Source organism: Tinamus guttatus, unplaced genomic scaffold, assembly GCF_059628265.1.
Source record: "Tinamus guttatus ecotype Peru unplaced genomic scaffold, ASM5962826v1 Tinamus_guttatus_pri_ptg000515l, whole genome shotgun sequence".
NCBI classification, from domain to species: domain Eukaryota; kingdom Metazoa; phylum Chordata; class Aves; order Tinamiformes; family Tinamidae; genus Tinamus; species Tinamus guttatus.
The window spans coordinates 496305-518408 of NW_028289049.1; the positions used below are offsets into that span (position 1 = coordinate 496305).

Sequence of the window (22104 nt, forward strand, 5' to 3'; positions counted from 1 at the left end):
AATGGCATGTTTCCCCCAATAGCTTTGCTGGAAAATCTTTCCTTGTCATTCCCACATGTGGCCACTGCGGAGTTGTTCGACTAGTAAAGCCCCACACACATCAGTTCACTAACATAATAGACCCAAGTGCTAATGGTGGATGCCAGAGAAGCTGCTTCATTTTGTGAGTGTCTCCACAGACAGCAAGCAGCAAGTTCAGCCATTAACAAATATCAAAGTTTGTATTCGAGGAAAGCTGGAGGAGGGAACGTCCCAACCCTCGGGATGTTCCTTGCTGCTAATGCACTGATATCTCAACTCTTAGCTGTCTGCACTTCTAAACAAAGAACAAAAAGGATCCCCAGCTGAATTTGGCAGCAGCAACGTTCTGGCGTAATTTATTGCAGTGAGGAGAGGTTTTTGTGTGCCCCATACAGCGGATTTGTGTCCAGCACATTGTCTGCAATGCCCTATGGGAAAGGAGAGCACTTCCCAGGGCCTGGCATTTTCTTTTCTCCGATACCTTGGCATCCCTCTCATTTTTAGTGTCTTATCCAAGATGGCCTAAAAGTATTTGTCAAAGCATCTCAGATACAGGGAGAGAAAGTGTCTTTGCAAAACCCCTGCCTGCTGATCAGGAGTCCTCTCTGTCCTAAGCAAGAAGTTAAGAGCATAAGGGAGGGTAGTTTGGAGTTCGGACACTCTGCAACGCTCTGGTCGGTTACAAAACCCCCCTGTATCAAGAGATCATCTTCTGGCGGGAGACCAAACTTGCAAAGAAGTTTTCCAAAGGGGCCAAATGATTAATGCCAAAGTGTAACTGCAATATTCAATTAAAATGAAAGGACTTCCAGACTAATAGCAAAAGGAGAAAAAAAAATACTACGAAGAATGCAATGAGAGAGATGCAGATGAGCAATAAAAAGTATTTACCAGACTATTTACCCTACAGTAATTGCCTCTCCTGCTTACACAATAGCAACATTTCAGTTAAAACAATGATTTACCTCCCACAAGCCGTGACTATCCAAACTTTCAAGTTTCCCTTCACCTTTATGTATACTGGGTATTAGATAAAGAAAGACAGAACAACCCCCCCCCTTTCTCCCTTCACTCTCGATTTTTAAAATTTCTGCTTCTGTTTTATTGTTTCCCCGCTCTACAGAAACACTGGTGATACTCTCTTCTTGGTACTTACATGTGGGGCTGCAGCTTGAGCCCAGAGGCAAGCGAGGACACCCGCAGCGCGAGGATGAGTGACAGCGGCAACACGCGCAGCTCCATCGCAGCGGCTCCTCTCCCTTCCCCGCGGTGCTCCGGGTGGGTGCCCAGGAAATCCCGCAGCCTCCCTTCTCCAGCAGGATGAGCGAGTTCCTGCTCCTGCTGCGCAGGAGTCCCGCTCACGGCCACCTCCTGTTTCTCTTTTCTGCACAGGACAAAGCTGTGGAGCATGCGGGATTCTTGCAGGGTTTTACCAGGAGAGCAGATTTATCCCTCCTGCATGCTTTCTCCCATATGGGCTCGGATCAGCAGGTTTCTTCAGTCCATGCAAAATTATTCCAAGGCAGATTGTCACTATTTTTTTCCCCAAACCAAACGTAGCTTCTTATGCTCATTTGCTTGTAGGGAAATAAACTGCAGTGACTTTTCCTTCTTGCATCGGGACAAGGTCCAGAAAGCTGGTGGCTCACAAGATCCTGGTTCGGCCCAGGAACGCAGCCCCATGTGGCTTTAGCTGGTCCCCTTCATAAAGCAGGGCATAAAGCGGCACCCAGGCAGGGACGGGCGGACAGCGGGGGCTGCTCCCCTGTGCGCAGGGGAGTCCACCTCCCTCAGGACTGTTCCAAAAGCAGGCAGCGTTTTCCGTTATCCCATCCACAGGGCTAGTGCCAGACTCCCGATACCGCTCCCAGCTTCCTTCCCGAGCAGATTCCGAGTAACACGTCTGCAAAGAGCAGCTTTCCTGAGTTCCAGGAGAGTAACGCAACTTTCCTGCTGCCTTTCCCAGGTCCAGCTCCCTTCACTCACATGCTCTCTTGTTTCTTTTCTTGCTGACAGCCACAAATCCCTCCCACCAGCCATGTCCAGCCCCAAAGAGAGGAGGGGGAAACCCTGCACAACAGTAGCAGAAATCATGGGTTTTGTGGCCGTTCTTTCGCACTACCCAAGGAGAACTTTGGTACGGATCCTCCAAAATGCCATTCTCCAGCAGGTCTTAGAGCTCCCAACAGAGATTTTTCCTTCCCTGTGCAGGCTACCAGGTAGCAACAGTAACGATGGCCCAAGGAATCTCTGATGCGCCCATAACACCAAGGAGGAAAAACCCAGCCATGACCTCTCTTACCAAAAGCAGGGGCAATCAAAGGAGCAGGAAAGCACTGTGCCCTTGCCCTGGTGTAGAGCCAGGCAAAGCTGCCCTTTGGAAAAAAAAAAAAAAAAAAAAACAACAAAACAAACAAACAAGCCACAGAATAGAACAAGGAGACTTACACAAACAAGGGAAAATGCAGGTGACTTGCAAACAACACATTCTCCCGAGTGTTGTAATTAGCACCACAGCTGCCTGCATTCTACCTATGGAAATCCAAGAGAGGAAGCACCACACGCATTTCCAAAAGACCACATTTGCAGTATCTTACCCCCACTTCATGTTTTGCTGTCTGAAACCGAATTGAGTAGGCAGCTTCCCTTGCTGGGTGCTGAATATATGCAGAGCCGTTCTTGTTCCCAAAGAGTTTACTAGAAAAGAGAATCTTCCTTGTCGTTGCCTTCCTAAGTTCAATGCATTGTTCATACTTGAAACACAACTTATGCCTGCCTAAAGTGAGTAAGAAAGCAGGATCTTTCTAAGGCAAACTGCTAACTAAAATGACCAGAGAACACAAGCCTTGCAAGGCTTCTCTGAAAGCATTATCACTTTGAAATGAAGCATCTGCCAGGCCTAAGAGGTGGTAAGGAAAACACCTTCCATTGTCGCTAGCAAAGAAAAGCAGCTAAACACCAAAATTCCACCCCAAACCTCTCTGGATCTCAATTCCACTGCCCCAGCCAGGGAAGGGGAAGGCAAAGCAGCTCCCCCATGAGCAGGTGGCCCTGGGAGAAGCCCCGCTCCAAGCACCGTCCCCCTGAGCGCCAGGGAGCCGCGGGCTCCGGTGCGCCGGGCGCTGCGGGCCGAGAGGCCGCTGCTGCGGCGGGAAGGGGAACGGGGCCTTCGCGCCCCGCAAGCCGCTCCGGAGCAGCCGGAGCTTGGAGTGTGGCTCCCTCTCCAGGACGCGGCTGGCCGGGCAGGCAGCCAAGGCTCCGGGCACGGCAGAGAAGGAAGGGACGGCTCCGGGATGCCCCAGCGCCGGCCGGAGCCCCTGGCCCAATGACGGCCCACGGGCGAGCTGCAGGCCCTTCTGCTGCGGCCATCCTGCTTTGGACGTGCTAGGGGAAAGTACCGAATGCAAAGCCAAATTAATGGGTTTGGTAACTCCTGAGGAAGGACCTGGGCGTCCTGGCGGACGACAAGTTGACCATGAGGCAGCAGTGTGCCCTCGTGGCCAAGAAGGCCAATGGGATCCTGGGGTGCGTTAAGAAGAGCGTCTCCAGCAGGTCGAGGGAGGTGATCCTGCCCCTCTACTCAGCCCTGGTGAGGCCGCATCTGCAGGATTGTGTCCAGTTCTGGGCTCCACAGGACAAGAGGGATGTGGAGCTGCTGGAGAGAGTCCAGCGCAGGGCTACAAGGATGATGATCAGGGGCCTGGAACATCTGCCCTATGAGGAGAGGCTGAGGGAGCTGGGCCTGTTCAGCTGGAGAAGAGAAGGCTGAGAGGGGACCTGAGCAGTGTCTAGAAGTACCTCAAGGGAGGCAGTGAGGAGGATGGTGCTGGCCTCTTTTCAGTGGTGGCCACTGACAAAACTAGAGGTAACGGCCACAAACTGAAGCACCAGAAGTTCCACAGGAACTTAAGGAAAAAAATCCTAGCAGTGAGGGTGACAGAGCCCTGGAACAGGCTGCCCAGAGAGGTTGTGGAGTCTCCTTCTCTGGGGATCTTCAAACCCGCTTGGACGCAGCCCTGTGCCACGTGCTCTAGGTGACCCTGCGAGTGCAGGGGGGTTGGACTGGATGATCCCTAGAGGTCCCTTCCAACCTTCAGCATTCTATGATTCTCTGATTTTTTAAGTGCTGTTAAAGCAATGAGGTTCCCCACTGAAACACACTCGCGTGGATAGGGGTTGCAGACAGTACAGCAGAAATTCATTAAACACATGTGAAAGGTGGCATCGGAAGCCCAACGCTGGGTGCAAACTCCATTATATGCATATACACATATATATATATAAATATATATATATATATAAATATATTTCACCGCTTCCCAGAACCTTTTCCCCGGCCCAAAGCAGTCCCGGGAAGCGTTTCCCCCAACCCCCGGGGAGGGCCGGGGCCGCGCACAGGCCGCGGGCGGCACCAGGGCCCTCCGCTCCGCCCCGCGCCCCGGCCCGCCCCGGAAGGCGGCGGCGGAGCCCGGCCCGGCCCGGCCCGGCCCGGCGCGGCGGCCGCGATGCTGCAGCTCCGCGACTCGGTGGAGGGGAGCCCGGGCGAGAGCCCCGCGGCGGCGGCGCTGCTGGTGCCGCCCGCGGAGCCGCCGCTCGCGGAGCCGCCGCCGGCGCGGCAGACGCTGCGGCCGCTCCGCGTGCGCACGGCCACGCGCGGCGGCCGCCTCAAGGAGTACTTCGTGTTCCGGGTAGGGCCCGCGCCGCCGCCCGCGCGCCGCCGCCGCCGCGCCCCGCGCTAACGCTCTCCCTCTCCCGCTGCAGCCCGGCACCATCGAGCAGGCCGTGAGCGACATCCGCGTCGTGGTGCTGCCCGCGCAGGACGGCGACGTGCAGAGCGTGTGGCTGCTCACCGAGTGAGTAGCGGGGCCCGGGGAGGCCGCGCCGCTCCCCTGGAGCCTCCCCGGTTGGGGAAGGCGGCTGCAGCAGGAACCGGGGCAGGGAGCAGGAGCACCGGCTGCAGGGGCGCTTTGGAAAGCAACAACATCAACCGACCCCGAGGGGTGCTGCAGCCGGGGTGCAAGCCTTACACAGCAGAAACAAACTGCTGCTGCAAGGCTTTCTCCCCCAAAATGAACAAATATGGTTTTTAAACACTGAAGTGTTATCAAGCTAATGGCACAGTATCAGTTGAAAATTGCCATCTGCTCCATTTAACACTGAATAGCTGCAGCGTTTGGGCTCCAGTAACATGAGGTAGCTGCTTTAGAGCTTGCTCTCACCCTCTCAGACTCGTTCTAGTGTCCTTAGTATTTTCCTATTGTTGTGTTGCACACTCAACCCCATGGTAGACTGGCTGATCCAAAGCAAAGGCTGCAATGGGAAATGCAGCGTTATTAAGACTCACGTTTATTCTCCTTAGTGGCACTTCCACTTGTCAAGCTGTTAAAGGATTCTGGACAGACAAGAAAACCGCTCAAGCTCACAGCCTTGTTCTCTTCCCAGGATCGATCACTGGAACAACGAGAAGGAGCGCCTAGTTCTCATCACAGATTGGTCCCTCTTGATCTGTAAATATGACTTCATTAGCCTGCAGTGCCAGCACGTGACAAGAATATCACTCAATGCAGTTGATACCATCTCCGTAGGAGAGTTCGAGTTCCCACCTAAATCTCTGAATAAGTAAGTTGACACAATCATGCAGTACTCCTGTCACTGGAACTAGCCTGACCCGGCAGCCTTTAGCCCTAGCCATTAACCAAACTTGAGAATTCTGCCTCGTGGCAGTGGTCACTAGTTGGCTTTTGAACAATTACTGAAACTTCACCAGGAAAGTCCCCGTGCTGCTGGGACACGTGCTAGGTGCAGGAGCCGTGGGCCCCTCCAGGACTCTGGGGACGAGCTCGGGCCCTGGAGCAGCTCCCGCCGCGGTAGGTGGCAGCAGCACCCCGGCCCTATTCGGAAGCTGTGTGTAAGCGCAGGGTATCACAGGCAGTACCGTTTAGGCTTTGTGTCCTAGATGTCTAATGAGCTTAACCTTTTTGCACTTATAAAATACCTTTCCATACTCCAGGGGCTCAAAGTCAGCAACAGGCTTTCCAGATATTGAATTACTCTTAACACTTTCCTAGCTGAAAACCAATTACCAAACTAAATTTTAACTTGTAGTTTTAAGTAGCACTCATCCTTTTCAGACAGTATGTGTTCAATTAAACTTGCTGCAAACACTTAATGACTTACCATACCCCTTGTGCTGTCTCCAATACCAGGCGAGAAGGTACTGGCATTCGAATTCAGTGGGACAAGCAAAGTCGTGCCTCCTTCCTGAACCGCTGGAATCCGTGGTCCACAAATGTCCCCTATGCCACGTTCACCGAACACCCCATGGCAGATGCTGATGAGAAGATCGCGTCCCTCTGCCTAGTAAGGAAACCCCCTCCCCTATTCTAGGTGGCCTTTGAACAGCCGCTGAGGCTGGATAAAACCTTCTGCTGCATCTTTTCAAAGTAATTAAATGCAAGCAATTAAATCAGACACACAACTTAGATTGCAATTCTAAGTGTCCCCCTCCTCCAAATTTTCACCCTGTAGGGCAGCACAACTATTTTCCTAATGCTCCAGTGAAGTTTCTCCTGATTAGGCATCATTGGGTTACACAAAAAAGAAGCTGAAACTTTCAAACACACAAAAAAAGTAAAAGCATGTAAAGTTCAACAGAAAATACATCGTGCTGCTACTCCTACTTTTGTTTATACAACAGGCAGACGCCTAACTTTGCACCTAGAACTGCAAACTAAATAAAGAAAAGCTGTAGCTTCTAAATTTAAGTTTTTACTTAGATTCCTTTTTCAGTAGTTGCTTTCCTTTAAAGGTTTTTACTTGAAAATGGTATGTTCAAGTAATTCTTCAGCACATCAACTACAAGAGCAAGAGAATTGTGGCCAGCAATAAGCAATATTTGTTGCTCATAAATCTGGGCACCTAGTTCACATGTTTAAGGTTATGATGCCCACATTTAACTGCATCATAAAAGGTTAAATGTCAATGTAGAAGTTATTACAGAGTATGAAATCCTAGACAACTACAGGTTTAGTATTAATTCTTTACACTTTGATATCACAATGTCTTTGCCTATGAGCTCAAAATTAAAGACAGACAGACAAACAACATCACAGTGATCTTTTCTTTCAGCTGGAAAACTTTAAAACTCAACTAATTCAAGCCGTGAAGAAGGCTCATAAGGAGTCACCATTGCCAGGAAGAGCTAACGGAGTTCTAGTGCTGGAGCGTCCTCTTCTGATTGAGACTTACCTGGGATTGATGTCCTTCATCAACAACGAGGCGAAACTTGGCTACTCCATGACAAGAGGCAAAATTGGATTTTAAGATTTGTTGCATAAAATGTTTTCAAAGCAAAGCTCTCTCCTGGAGAGGGAGCACGGTGTGTGGCAGGGTGCTCGATAATCAAGAGGAAGATACAGGAATCAAAGCAGTTGGTTGCAGACCCATCAGTCCACATCGGTATCTGATTATTATGAAGATAGCTAGGGTGCATGTCAGATTAATCTGAAGGGGACACAAGGTAGCCTTGTTCTTGCATTTTGCATCTGATTTTCAGCTCTTCCTGGTTCATATGCAAGGCTAGTGAACAGTGGCCTCCCCTCTGCTCTGTGCTCTTCCCTGCTAACTAAGCATGACTGGTATGTGCTACAGAAGCTCCGCACAAGTATTCAAGATACAGTAGCATGCTCATGCCATATTACAATAGTGTCTTATAAATAAGTTCAAATTATATGGCATGTTTGGGATCGTTTTGTATTATTCAAAGAGGTATTAGTGGCTCGAAATTACTGTAATCTTAACATTTTGTTTAATTCCGTAACAAGAAATTTTAAAGCTGTCAGTCATTCCTTAACGAAGCACTGAGCTGGCAGATTTGGTTAAAGGCAGACTGTTCTACATCTCAAAACCAGCCTACCTGAACTATTACTTTGTAAACTGAAGTATATGGCTACATAAGTTCATTATCTTTTTGTAAAAGGTTCCTCCTCTCAAAATTGAATATAAGTGGCAAGTTTCTCACATAGTTTCTTGCTGCAGACATATAATAAAGACACATCTTGAAACAATATAGCCAAAAACCTCACAAACATTTGCCTTCAGAGTTATTTATGCAAAATGCTTTTTTTTAATAAAGAATTCTGCTTTGTTTAGATTTAATTTAGATTTCTTAAATCTACTCTAGTTTGGGGCAGCAGCAGAGCAGGACTTCCTAAAGAGGACAGATTAAGCCCTATATATCAATCTTGATTTGCATAATCTTGCACTTGACCTTACCCAGACCTTGAGAATTGAATCAGTTTCAGACACAGCATAAGACTACAGCCAGCATTGCTCAGGAGGTTGTTGTAACAAGCTTTTTCCACAGTGTATGATGATCTATATGTCACTTTACCACCGCATTTCCCCGCTACTATAATGCTGAATAAAGTTCTTGTGTAGCAGTGGTACTTTTTTCCTGAACTGAAGTAGATGTTTCTGAAACTTATGTAAAGTAGAACTAATGATTGAACAAATAACAATCTGTCTGCCCCCTCAATGCATTTGCTAAGGTATTTAACACTAACCTTTGTTGATCTCATAGCAGCATTAAATTCCAACTTAACTATCGTTCTTTATTCTTCATTTTGTGGAGATTGACGATCTCAACTTAAGCAGCAAAAGCAAAAAGCATGCAATAAATTGCCAACTACTGGGCTTTCTCTGAAGGAACACAGTGGCTGCCTATTCGGAAGAGGCACAGGAGATGGTCCACCCTTTTGTTCCTTACTGGACTGTCCACTCCAGTTTGACACTAAGCAGTTGTTTGCTCTCTTCACTGTGGGGTTAAAAGCTCCCACTTCAGTTCCTTATTGTACAACATGCCAGTTCTCAAGGAGCAGATAAAGACAGCAGATAGAAGAGCTGCTGCTTCTCTGCAGAAAGCAGCTATCCTCCTCGAATAGATTCGGTGTAAAGCCAGGACTACTTCAGATTTATTGCAACTATTAGTGGCTAACATCTTTGTCTAGAAAAGAAGAGTGATTATTATAAATGATTTCATTTGCTTTTTGAACAAAGGATTCATTTTAGCAGTAATGAATTCACTAGGAAAAGTGGTTTGATGTATCTACTTCTGCTACAATATCTAATTCTAACAGAGAGAAAGATCTCTTGTCTTGCTGGGGTAGATATAAATAGTATGCTGCTACATACAAATGCGTTTCCTTGTTTTGGGATACATAACAGCTAAGCAATCATGTCACTGACAGTTGTAGTCAAACCCAGATGGATAGTGAAAGACTTCGGTTTTCTGTCAGAACTAGAATGGAGAAATGCAGGCTTATAGCTAGAGTCATGCAAGGTAAATAATTATCAAAATATTTATTGGAAATTATCAAATTTAAATAATGTCTATACATTATATACACAGCTACAGTTTTGGAAAATAAGTTTCATAGTTGAGAAAGTTAAAGAGAAAGTTCAACTACATTAATACTGAAGTTTCCTTAAAATCCAGGCTCATTCTCTAAGTTGTAACATCATTCAAATACACTCACAGTGGTTCACACAGCAGAGTTTATGCTCCTTCAAATAAATAATTAGTATCAAACAACTTCAGATAGGTCAAACTCTATTGTCCATTCTCACTTTCCCTCAAACTTAGCAACATTTTCAAAATTGATTATTTTGCCTCTTCTCTTTCTAAGTAACATACGCAAAAGTTATCCTTACTCAGAAGTGCCAGGGAATCTCCACTAGAATGCCAGCAGAGAGAGAGGATCTGAAAGTCACCTGTGGAAACAGAACAGTTTGTCAGCAAGGAGTGGGATGGTTGACTATCCTCTTGGGGTAAGTCACACAGATTGCAAGATGCTTGCTCTGCCTCCCAGGGCGTTTTACTTTTGATAAAAGGGTTGATTTTTGTCCTGCTATACTAGACTCAATCTGCTCCCCAGTATTCCATTGTACACAGGCAGCTGCAGCACTCTCCTTTCCCCCTTCATGTGGCAAAACTCTACAGTTACTTTGTGCTCCACACACAATCGTAAGAGAGCTTGTGGCCACATCATTTTAGAGCATGACAGGACTGTCTAGTGGTGCAGAGTTCCATAACCTGACAATCTAGGTGCTAGCTGTAAAGGAAAAGAAACTTGAAACCGATTTGTTTCTTTTCTGCTGAAAATGAAAAATGTTTGTGTGGTCTAGCTACTGTCCTAAATGACTCACTGCAAGACAAAACTTTCCATCATGCAGGCTGAGTCACAGGTCAGGCCCCATATGTTCTTAGGCACATCTATCTTTACACATGAGATTAAATATGTTCATTCCACCTCCCACCTCCTTCTGACTACTGCTTTGTTATAGTTTGTTTTCAGAATATCCCAAATCCTTCTGGGCATTTAATAGGCTTTATTTCAACACCTGCCCTTCCGGATAGCTATTGTTTCTATGTAAATAAACTGAACAAGTTTTGAGAAATACTTCAGCGTATCATGCGATTAAGAGAACCATAAACTGTTTTAACCCGTGTGCCCTGTTCTTGGTATGTTTTCCTATGTTTACTATGTCTTGCTCTGAATGCCTTTTCTGTAGATAGAAATACTTGTTTTCATGAAGCTCCAAGGGCATTTCTAAACCTTTACAGGACAACATTTTGGCCAATTTATAAGCAAGGAAAATATTTTGTAAACGAAAAGCCAAAGCTGAGTTGGGGAGGCTGTTGCAGGCAGCCTTACCTTCCATTGGAACCTGCACTGCCACGCATCCAGCTGGGGACCACAAGTACAGTTTGCCATTGCCTGTGCATAGGGCAAGTCGAGGCTGTCGTGGATCCCATTGGAAGGACTGGACTGCACACAGCTGCTCCAAGACTACAAACAGTTTCAGCTTCTGAATGTCCCAGATCCAGACAGCATTAGGAATATTATCTATCAGAAAAGGATAGAATTGCCACAGAAATATCAAAGTAAAAAGTAAACATGCATATCTTTAAGAAATAGACATTAAACAAGATCAAGCAATACACAAACCAATCAGGTACAGCAGAGGCTTAACATCACTGCAGTTTCACCCGACAGCATCTTAACTTTTGTTTTGCTTTATCTTCCAAGCCTTCACTAACTTTTATGAAGCTATTCACAATTATGCTGCCATTTGTAGGTTTTTATCTGTGAACCACAAGTTGAAGTAAACAGCCTTCATCTCCACCAAGAGGCAAAAATAAATGTTAATTCTATAACCTTATTTCTGCTAATTAAAACCCCACTACTATAAGCTTGGAGAAATTGCCTTTTAAGGAGATAGCTCCTGTAAGTAAAGGAAGAAAGAGTGGTACATAAATACGCACAAGTACAGAAGAAATTAAAGCAAATATTCAACAGAAACCCAAGACCATGAATTAACACAACAATAAGCAGGTCAGCACATAATACATTATGATGCTAGAGGACAAAGGCAGAATTCCTCTGTAGCTAAAAAGTGTTCGCAAAATAATGAGTCCACTTTGAATAGGGCGATGAGTCTTCCCATGGTGCAAACTAACTTAATTGTCCTTGTTTATTGTATGAAAATAATATCATTTACATAACAAATGGATTTCTCCTTTAATAAGGGTGCATTAGGAACTTACCATTTTTGGTTGCCAAGAAGCAGTTATCTGGACTGAATGCCAGCATTCCAATCCCAATTTTGGGATTTGCCTTGTCCGCAACTGGTTTGACACACTGTAAAGAAACTGGCACCTCAGAAATATCATCTGTAATTGGAAATAAAAGTACTTTAGTAAGTCAGTCTGGATGGAGAAAGCGTTTGCATGTTAAAAAATTGTATCTCTGAAATGGTAGGGCAGAATTTTACTCTTCTGCAAAAGACTACAATCAAAGAAAACCTCAATTGCCTTAAGGCTTTGCATCTTTACACAGTCAGCTTACTACTCTTGCCTTCTACACAAAGGAGGAGCCTGAAATCCAGGAAAGTGAGATTAAACTATAAAAAAATACTCAGATCAGTTTTTCACCGTGTTAACTAGTGTTTCAAACAAACCCCAGTGAAAGACAAATTAGTAATGAAATTACAGCCCCATACGTAACGGGACACTAAAAGATAGAAAAAAAACCCCATATATTAATCACACATTTCCTATGACCTCTTCACTATGAGTCTACTGCCTGAAAGTAAGTCTGAAGCACTGCTAGGAATACAGCCTTTTAGACAAGTCACTGTCAAATCCCTTTCTTCTTGCTCAGCTTTTTCATTCAGCTTCCTACTACTACTCTAAATAAAGACAGCAGGAGTACCTGTGGACGACACCCTGCCATTTTCTTGTTGTAGGAATTGCCACATACTAAGATAAAACTGCTAAAATAAGATCAAGTACCACAATTATCAGCAACAGTCAAAATAACTCTAAGGCATGAAAATATTGTACAAATTCAGCAAATGAGGAAAAAAACTCACACAATATTAAAGCATTTTTTGCAAGAAACCCCAGCACTGAAGATCTGCCTGCTCTCTCTCCTCTGCCCAAGCAATGACAGTTCTCTTCTATAGCATCTCCCTACTCTTTAATCTACCTCCAAAACACCCTAAAGACAACACCCTGTCTACTAGGGCCCTTGCTGCCCTTGGAAATATTTCAGGAGACTTGAGCAGAGCATCCAGAGATCTATTCCCGTATCAAAAGACAGAGTTGGCCTGTAATGTTTATTTACAGAAACACTCTCAAGTGAACTCAAGTGTCTCATTTTGGTAAACCTTGGCTTACATTTACTGTGTGTGCTGAAGAGAGAACTAGCCAATGCTCTCGGAGGGAAAGAAAGTCTCTCTGTTTCAACGGATGGGGATTTCTCCACTTCTTTATACACAATCTACAAAGAAACAAGCAAGAGTTCTGCCGAACGGCTTAAGAGAAGGGGAGATTAGCAGGTCATCCACATCCCACTAACTTATCTTCAAGTATACTGGAATTCAGCATCCCCCAATTTCAATCAGAGAAAGGGTTTTGACAAGCAAATACCAAATCTGGCGTTCTCAGTGAATCATTTGTAGTTTGAAACCATGACCAGAAAGAAGAAAAACACGCCCACACACTTCTGTGATAAATTAAAGTCTACAAAGAGTACAGCAGAATATGCCTCATTCCTGAAAGTTAAATACAGCAGCACAATTGAATGTGCATACTCCACTGAACTTGAAAGGATTTCTCTATTTTGCTTGTATTCACAAATTCTCATGCAACTCCTCAAGCACTATCTACAGATTAGCAGGAAAATAAAGAAGACTTTCCAGAAGGGAATGGATTTATTAGCATCTTTCAAACAGCAGCTCTAACAAAGTGCTGCTATTCAATGGATTTTGGACCTATACTTACAGTCTTTGGATTAGTAATGATTGCTGGATGCTCAAACTCTGTGATCTTCTTCCAAGTTACATGGTTCAAGATCCGCACCTAATTCAAAGCAAGCATTGCAGGAGAGAAGGGTTATTAGCTCTGTCATTTGCAGAACTTTTTCATAAGTTTAATTTCTCTTTTCTATTTCTTACCTTTTCATCATAGCTGCCAATTGCCAAAAATTGACTGCTGGGACTCCAGGCAATTGATTTTATGCCCAGCGACCATTCATAAGCCCGATACGTGGACAGCAGTCTGCCATCAAGGGAGTACAGCAGGATTTTATACTGAAACATAAATTGGTTCATTCTCAAGACTAACAATATCATTAAAAGCCACAGAGGCAAAAAGCACCCCTGCCAAATCCTCACAGCTCAAAATGCAGCAAGTTAAATACATAGCTGCCTATGCAATGTTTAAAATCAGAGTTAAATATATTTATAATTATATTGGAAAGAATGCTAATGTGTAAAACTTTTTAAACGATTCACATAGACTTGTAAGGACCCCCATTGCCAGTAGAAGTATTATATTTGAAAGTTTTGTTGATTATGTTTGTTAAAAGGCATCACAAAATAAGGTTTCTTCAGCTACTGCTTTACACAGAGCAGCTATAAAAGACAGCTTGAACTCTAAGGACACAACGTGCTTTTTCTCCTACCTCCAGACATGTATCCCACACTGCCAGAACGCAGCCATTGGGAGCCCATTCAATCCCAAACAAATCCTGAGTTTCAGTGTCAAAATGCTGTTCCCAAAAGAAAACGACAAAATCATTTACAACATTATACTAAGAAATACTGTGCAGCTAACTTCAAACCAAAGCCTCAATTTTATCCCTTTAATTCCCATTACAAAGGTAACAAGCTTTTATACTAGCACAGAAGCAGATTTTAAAAATAATATACTACATTCACTACTACTTTGGTTTCCCTTTCCAGAAAAGGGAAGATGTTTAAGGTATTTAAAGGAGCATGCAGGGTACAGATGTAGTCTATGCAAAAGCAGTGGAAAGGAAGGACATCTCTTACCCTCAGGAGCTGCCAGTCACTGCACACAAAGAGGCTGATGAAGTCTTTGCAGTCACGTCTTTCTGCTAACGCCATGTAGCGGCCATCCTTAGTGAAAGCTATTCCTGGCAACGAGAGAAAAGATGATAAAAATAATTATTGAGAGAAAGAAGAAGCAACTAACTCAAAGAGGAAGCAAAAGGAAAGGAATATTAGCTTCACAAAAGATTTGATCACAGATCAACTTTTTTTTTTTTTTTTTTTTTTTTTAAAAGACAAAACAAAACTATTTGCTTCCAGGTATTGGACCCTCTTCACTCTTACTGTGCATGTAATACATAGTTACCTTTGATATATGAGATATAATTACACACGAACCTCAGGCAAGTAGGTACTAACTACAGTTATGACAGTTTAGATGTGAGATTCCCTTTCAAACCTTTTAATATGCACAGTAATGATAAAAGTTGTTTTGCATTAGTGTTTTTCCTCACTAACTATTCAGCTTCTCTTCCAAGTGCTACAGTTGTTCATTCAATATCTTAAAGCATCTACAGAGGAGAACACAACAAAAGTCACTACCCCAAGGAAGTAACTGTAAAATCTTAAGCAGAAAATCTGTGCACCATTTTATGCCAAAGATGGACCTTCAATGAGCACCTGTCTAACCCATTTCCCACAGTGTCACTCCGGTGGTTACTAAGCAAACCCTCCAGGCACAGGCGGCCCCAGGACAGCCCGCCCGCAGAGCCTCACTGCGGGCTCCCTGCTCCCCTCCGTGCCTGTAACTTCTTTTCTCTTTGAACCCCCAAAGAATCTTTTGCCCTCTGCCTCCTCCTGCCGAAATTCCTCAGAGATCTCCATTCCAACCATTTCAACAGTCTACCTGATCCACGTGCATGAGCAGACGGGGAGGAAGACATTTCTCCTTTAAAGGGTTTGCCTTGCTGTAATGTATTTTCCAGGTGTTCTTGCTGCCTAAAATCTAGTTGAGTACCATAAAACTTGGCAGCTTGCTTTGCAAGAACACTCTTTTAGCTGGCACGTGCAGAACAGGTATGTGAAGCACATGCAACCCTCCTCGTGGCCCAGGGAGAACGACCGGCGCAGAGCAGAGCTCAGCGTGGCCCTTGCAGGAGGTGACAGCCTGTCCTGACACAGACACATGGCCCAGTGGCCGAGCTCAGCTCAGCTGGGACCTGCAAGAACATACCCTGTTCAGGAACTAGTGCTTCTTCGCTATACATAGATTTCATTTTCCCTTTTTTTTGCCATGTTAAATATACCATTCCTTGTTAGATTTGAGATACTTACCCTGCTGACAAGCTTTGGGATACTTGATATAAGATACAGATTTTGTACACAAGGACCACACAGTTATCCGCAGCTGTTGCAAAGAGAAAGACAAGGAAGTATCTGATCTTTTTTAATCTACAAAAAGTAGTAATAAAAATCCAAATAAGCTAATTCAACAATGAAAAGTAGAGCAGTGTGTTCTGTGCTTTAGTTAAAACTTACAGCTATTCTAAATAGCACTAACTGGATCCTAAAATAAATAAATAATAATAATCTTTTAGGAATAATCATACATCTTCCCTTCAGACAGTGATGCTACTTATTCAAAATTAGTATCACAGGCACATCACATACCCTAGGGACATATGAGAGAAAGAAAAACAACAGGGACAACAACCTTTTGTTAATTTAAATTAAAGGTACTGAGAGTAGCAGAAATCCAGCTAACCAATGGACCACTGTACAAAATGCACTTTCGGATGAACACACACATTTTGTCACAGCATCTGGCAAAGAGAGAAGAAATTTCTTTTGTTTATGAATGGATTCAAAGTTGCTGCAATTTAAGAATATGATATTCCTTGGGACAAGACTAGTAAGTAGGAAAACTTAGAATGTGTCCTTCACTTTTAAAGTGTCTTAACAGCCAATTTGCATCTCTCTCCTCTCCTCACCTCCACACCTGCAGGTGGTTGCCACATTATATAATTGCTGCAAGAATTAGAAAAGTGCCAAAATACAGTATGCAAAGCACTGTATTAAATACCATGTTTGGGATATTTAGGGATGCTCATGCACCCATACAATATCAAAACTACAAAGACAGTCAGCTGCAAAACAAACCTCTCCACAGCTCCTCAAGGTCACAGCCTGCATTCTGGAAGCTCTGGGTTGCCATCTGCAGATTATTCGATTAAAAACAAATACTTGCTCTCCCCTAGCAACAGCAGCCACAAGACACATGTGTATTAATCAACATGTCATGTGAACCTTTGCATTTATATCTGAAGTGAGGACTGGTTCCAGTTTCCACATTTTTTTCTAGGGTTTCCTATATTTTATTGAACCAAAAGAGAAGTAAGAGACTCTAGGAGAAACACGTAAAACTATTCTTGCAATAAAGAACCACAACTGCAAAGCTACCTTTTCCAAACCTACCAAACAGCAATGCTAGTTCTGATTTAATAGATTTATAATAGATAATATAGATTAATATAGATAATATAGATTAATAGATTTTAATAGATTTATAGACTGCTCACTGCAACAGAACTTGGCAAGTTTGATTTTCTCTTCTTTTATAAGGGGTTCCTTTACTTAAGGGGTATGAAATCACTGCTAGACATTTTAAACAGGCTCTGGAGGGATCCACTGAAGAGCAACATTAATCAAGTTTTATCCCTCCAACTGCTCACTTCCGGACATATAAAAATACAGCACTGTTAGTCTGCTTCTCATGCAATATTTACTTTAAAAATACCAGCACAATGCCTGCTCGCATTCTTCCCCAACAACTGCAGCAGTGACACGCTCTTGGTTCCTATTAACTGCAGTGTTCAATGTCCTCGCTGCTGTTCCTCCCCAGACCAAAACATGCAGTGCACAGAACACATTCTGCAGCCACTTAATAACAGCTTAGCAACTGCAAGCTCTGAATGCTGAAGTTCAGGCCATATTTTTTCCTGACAAAGGCATTCTGTTCTACAGTTGTGTTACTGCTTGGCCTAACAATGCAAACGAGATAACGATTCTTTCACTGCTAACAGAAACTGAAACAAAGAACCATAAAATGCTTGGTAATGAGAGAAAAGAAAAAAGTGAATCACTGTAAAGACTTTAAGAAATTGTATTGCTTGCTTGCCTGCCTCAGAGCATCTGTGAGGAAGGACCTTTTGCTTTTGAAGGTAGACAAGAGATTGCAGTCAATTAAGCCAGATACTTTGCTCGTCATTTTAAGGGATGCTTTGTCTTTAGCGCAGAGACTGGATCAAGAGAAGTTGTCCATCTCAAACCCAAACGATAATGGTGTCTGAAAACTATTCAGCTGTTGTTTTGCAGTGGAAAGGCAAACCAAAAACGGAAGCATTTTTAAAATAGCCTAAAAACAGCTGAGAAATAAAAAGTATTTCGATGGTAATGTGATAAACAGTCTCCCATGTGGGGTTCAGGACTACATCCCGATTTTGACAGCTATAGGCAGGTGTAAGCTGGTGATTTTCACCAGATAAAAACACACTTTTAAACAACCTTCATCTCAAATGACTGTCAACTTTTGTCCCAGACTTGACTGGGTCACAGGGCCTCCCTACATAGCAGTGTCTGTCAGCACCGGACTTTGGAAGATTATTCAGAGCACATTCCTCGACAAAGTATTTTTCTATCAATGTAGCCATTTAGAGTTACTAAGGATTAACTCCAATATACACAGAAACTCTTTTTTTTTCTTTTTAAGCTGCTGCTCTAATCGAAAGCAGCTCATTAATGCTTTAATTCCCTAAGCGGAGCTAGAGAAAATATAACATAGGTAGTTAATAAATACATCTCCTAAAAGAAATACTACTACAAGAACAACAACAATAATTTTCAAAGTATTTATCATCAAACACCAGAGTTATAGGGAACCAGAAGTTCCTTTTACTTTTCCTGTATTTTGTCCATGTTGTCTACAGCAGTAACTAAGTAAAGGTCTTGATAGGTCTTGACATTTGTGAGCCTACAGCGGAGCTCACATGTTGAGCTTACAAATTATGAGTAATTAGCTGGCGCTTTTTGAAACTGTGAGACTACCAAAGCCAAACTAAAGTGGTGACATGGAGCCTTTAAAGCCTCCAGGCAAACCCTGCACTCGATAACGTACATAATACACCAACGTTAAGTATCCTGACAGTTTGTCTCAAGTACTGCTCACGTCTGTCCTGCCAGACTGTGGATTTAACACACTAGAGAGTAAACAACCCAGGCATTGGTGTAACCCAGGCAGCTGTCTGACACCGGCTAATTTAGCAACCTGTTTACAGCTGGAAAGAAAACTTATCCTGACACAGATGCCAACTTGGCAAAGGCTTAATGAAATCCTCTAAGGTCAAAGCAAGTTCTGTTGGGAGGTAATAAATACTCCCTCGTCCACCCCCACACGCACGTGCCATAGGAAACTCGCTCGCAGCACACAGCATCAGCTCTCGGTCTGGGCTGCTCAGACTGCAACACTCCTGCCCAGCTGGTAGACGTGCCTTCACCGACCCCGGTTCAACACCAGCCTCATTTGATTTGTATTTTTTAAACCGCCTTATGAGGATATATCACTCCTGGGAAAACATGGCTCTAAATGTATCATTCCTTGCAGTTCATACTCAGATAGAGGGGGACCATGTGCATGGTCCATTTTATAGCCAGAAAAAATATATCCTAGCTGACATTAAAAAAAAAAATCTTTGCCAGCATTAAATATCCTTGCCAGGTAACTCCATGAGACAATTCCACTACACTTGCATCACAAGATAAGCTTCAGTTGTAGGCAAATTTCCTCACAGGCTCCCTTGAGTACACAGGCATTTACAGCACCAACCCCTGTCTGCATATGAAAATGGAAAGTTTCAAAGCTTAATATTTGTGTTCAGCATTAGCGAGGGTTGTAGTGCAACAGCCTGGCATGTGAAATCCTCTGCAGCAGACCAGATACACCGAAAAGTTCCTTATTATGTTCTTATATATCTTTGAGTCTTTCTCATTGTGATGAGGAATATGAGTTATAACCCCAAGACTACAAAACTGAAGATTCAGACCTCCACGTGCCTTCCAGCAAGCCATGGCATCCTCTGTACACATCCAGCTCTGATCTGGATTCTAGAACACAGCTCTTAACCAACAGCCATTTACATGTGTTTAATCTCAACCTTGCAACATCAGTCTGATTATTGTGTGTGAAATTAAGCACTTCTGAAAGTCTTTCCAGCATCTGGATAGGTCAATAAGTCTATCACTATGCATTTTAATTCAATAGGCCTTCTTATTTTTTTTTTTCTTTTCTTGAGCTAGTGAGGCATTTGATTACTAAAACTACTTTAATGAATGTCAGTTACACCTAAATCTTTCTCAAAAAAAAAATCACTTTAAAGCTAAGTGACTCTTGACTACCTTTTCAAAAAGCAAGAGAACAGTGACTAAACATTGACAAAATAATGTCTAAACTGGAATTAGGCTAAACTACATCTGTGGACTTGGGGAAACTTTATCTGTGTCTTTACCACCACTACAGCTTTAAGAGCTTTAGGTTATTTTAGGAGGCAAAGGGCAGACAGTAACATCTGATACTGTCAAGAGCAATCATGACTTCACACTTACATGAAACTCCGTTGTATTGAGGATGTGACGACCATCCGGGCTCCAGCACGAAGCCACCAGTCCCGCTGAGCCCTCGTCGATCTTGCAGTGCCACTCTGGCTGTTCTAAGGACCAGACCTAGGCAGGAGCAGAAATCAGACAGTCTGCATTAAATGAAGAGATCACCAGGCCCTCTGCTTACAAGCACGCACCACGGCTGAGCAAGCAAGCTCCTGCATCGCACACGAGAGGTGAGGAAACCCCTGGAAGCCCGGGGCCATGAAGGACTGGCGCTGGATCCCACTACAAAAGTAAGCTACACATCTCTGTGCATTAACACAAATCGTAAAATAAATTTTCTTCTGTGCCAAATTTTTGAATATTCAATGCTTAAAATAAGGGGGGTTTTTTAGTCCATTCGTAAAGTCTGCATGAAATTATTTCCTACTGAAATAAGAAGCTAAGATGCTTTCCAGTTTTGTTTTAAACAGCTTTTATTCTAACTGTTTTCAAGCTAAGATTTTTATCGTGGTTTCAAACATAATGGCATGCTGGGTCACCCTCAAGGCAGCAGCTACTTCAGCAAAAGCACCGGAGTAGCCGTTGCCATTAAGAAGCTCCCAGACCACACGTGACTCCCACGAGAGCAGGTAGCTTCTCCTCTGTGTTCGTCCTTACCTGAACGATGCCCCTCTTGTACATGGCGCATAACACAAAGAGGGAATCGGACGACCATTCTATGTACTGGATCTGATCCAGGCAAGTGTACAGCTGAAGAATCTGGAGGGTGTGCACATCTCGGATGACCAGGCGGTACTGCACACACGAAGCCTGACCAAAAGCAAAAACAAAGCCGCGTTCATACATCGACACCGATTCCAGAGACCCGTGCGTTTCCCTGCATCGTGACAGGCTGCTGTGTCGCTCAGGTGTTTTAAACGCCATCAGGACTGTTAGAAAGACGTGGCACAAGCTGCACACTCCTCGGTCTCGGTTATTAAGGCTTACCCTGACCAACAAGCCCTGCCAACGCGGCCGGTTTCCGCAGGACGGGCAGCCCTGCCGGCGGCCGCGGGTCGGCGAGGGGGGCGGACGGCCGGGCCGCCTGTCCCGCCCGGAGGGGCGCGGGGCCGGGCCGGGCGCCGCGCGCTGATCCCGGAGGCAGCCCTAAAGCTCGTTCCCATCCCCGGCGGCGCCCCGCACCCCGCGCACGAGAGGCCTCGCGCCGGGCCCCGCGTTTGCTCCGGGGCTGCCGCCCGGCCCCGCGCCGGCCGCTCCGCCCGGCCGGGGCCTTCCCCCGCCGCCGCGGCCGAACTCACCAGGCACTTCCCGTCGGGAGAGAACCTGCCGAGCAGGCCGGAGAGCCGGAACAGCTCCGAGAAGTTCATGGCGGCTCCGCCACCACGGGGAGAAAGGGGGGGGGGGGGGCGCCCGATTCAAACCGGGCAGCTCCGCCCGCCGCGCCCTAACGGCCGCCCGCGCCGGAAGCGGCGCGGAGGGGCGGGAGCGCGGCGAGCCGCGCGGCCAATGGAAACGCGGAGGCGGGCGCCGCGCGGCCAATGGAAACGCGGAGGCGGGCGCCGCGCGGCCAATGGAAACGCGGAGGCGGGCGCCGCGCGGCACGAGCGCTGCGAGCGCGGGAGCCGCGGGCTGACGTGACGCAACGTGACGTCACGAGGCTGACATGTAGCGAGCGTGACGTGACGGGCAATTTTCTTGAGCCTCAACGTTTGCTCTCCTGCCAACCGAGAAACTATTGATAACGATGAGTGGAATGAACACAACAAAGTCTCGTGTGTGTTTTCTCAGCGGTGCAGGTTGCAAGTGGCACACAGCAGGAAGCGGGGCGCCAGCTGGGTGTGAGAAAAGAAGGCCCTGGAGATTTGTGAGAGGGAGATGCGGGATGTGGCAGTGACGGAGCGCAGATGGCGCGGCTCACATCAATGTTGGCGTGCGGGTGGATAACGGCAGTGCCAGGCCAGGCGGGTTGTGCAGCCGTGTTGTACAGCCCTGCGATGTGCTGAAATGTGCTGAAAAGGCCCTGAAAACGTGTCCTCTGCAAAAACTGGGAAAGAGGGAAAATTCCCT

At 45.2% G+C, this 22104-nt stretch overlaps 3 protein-coding genes across 4 annotated transcripts in view; 1 reads left to right on the forward strand and 2 right to left on the reverse strand.

Moving 5' to 3' along the window:
- Positions 1–1263, reverse strand: part of MEGF6 (multiple EGF like domains 6) — a 65396-nt gene extending 64133 nt beyond the window's left edge. Inside the window, exon 1 of the mRNA XM_088533731.1 lies at positions 1178–1263. Within this exon, the coding sequence (XP_088389857.1) occupies positions 1178–1263 (86 nt within the window). The remainder of the gene's footprint in view (positions 1–1177) is intronic.
- A 3263-nt stretch (positions 1264–4526) lies between these two features.
- On the forward strand, positions 4527–7715 carry TPRG1L (tumor protein p63 regulated 1 like). Its single transcript, XM_088533707.1, has 5 exons — positions 4527–4709; positions 4783–4874; positions 5464–5640; positions 6228–6381; positions 7150–7715. The coding sequence occupies exons 1-5, from the start codon at positions 4527–4529 to the stop codon at positions 7342–7344; spliced, it is 801 nt and encodes a 266-aa protein (XP_088389833.1). The 3' UTR covers positions 7345–7715.
- Positions 7716–9653: 1938 nt separating this feature from the next.
- Positions 9654–21410, reverse strand: WRAP73 (WD repeat containing, antisense to TP73). 2 transcript variants are annotated; one of them, XM_088533695.1, is made up of 12 exons: positions 21336–21410; positions 20695–20847; positions 20038–20154; positions 15715–15787; positions 14422–14525; positions 14052–14138; positions 13543–13677; positions 13370–13447; positions 12764–12866; positions 11630–11755; positions 10737–10928; positions 9654–9792 (listed from the first exon to the last, which is right to left on the reverse strand). In XM_088533695.1, exons 1-12 carry the CDS (start codon positions 21402–21404, stop codon positions 9683–9685), a joined length of 1347 nt encoding a protein of 448 aa, XP_088389821.1. In that variant the 5' UTR covers positions 21405–21410; the 3' UTR covers positions 9654–9682. The 2 variants fall into 2 exon arrangements, with proteins under 2 accessions (XP_088389821.1, XP_088389822.1); XM_088533696.1 differs by having other exon boundaries at positions 9654–9843.
- Between the last annotated feature and the right edge of the window lie 694 nt (positions 21411–22104).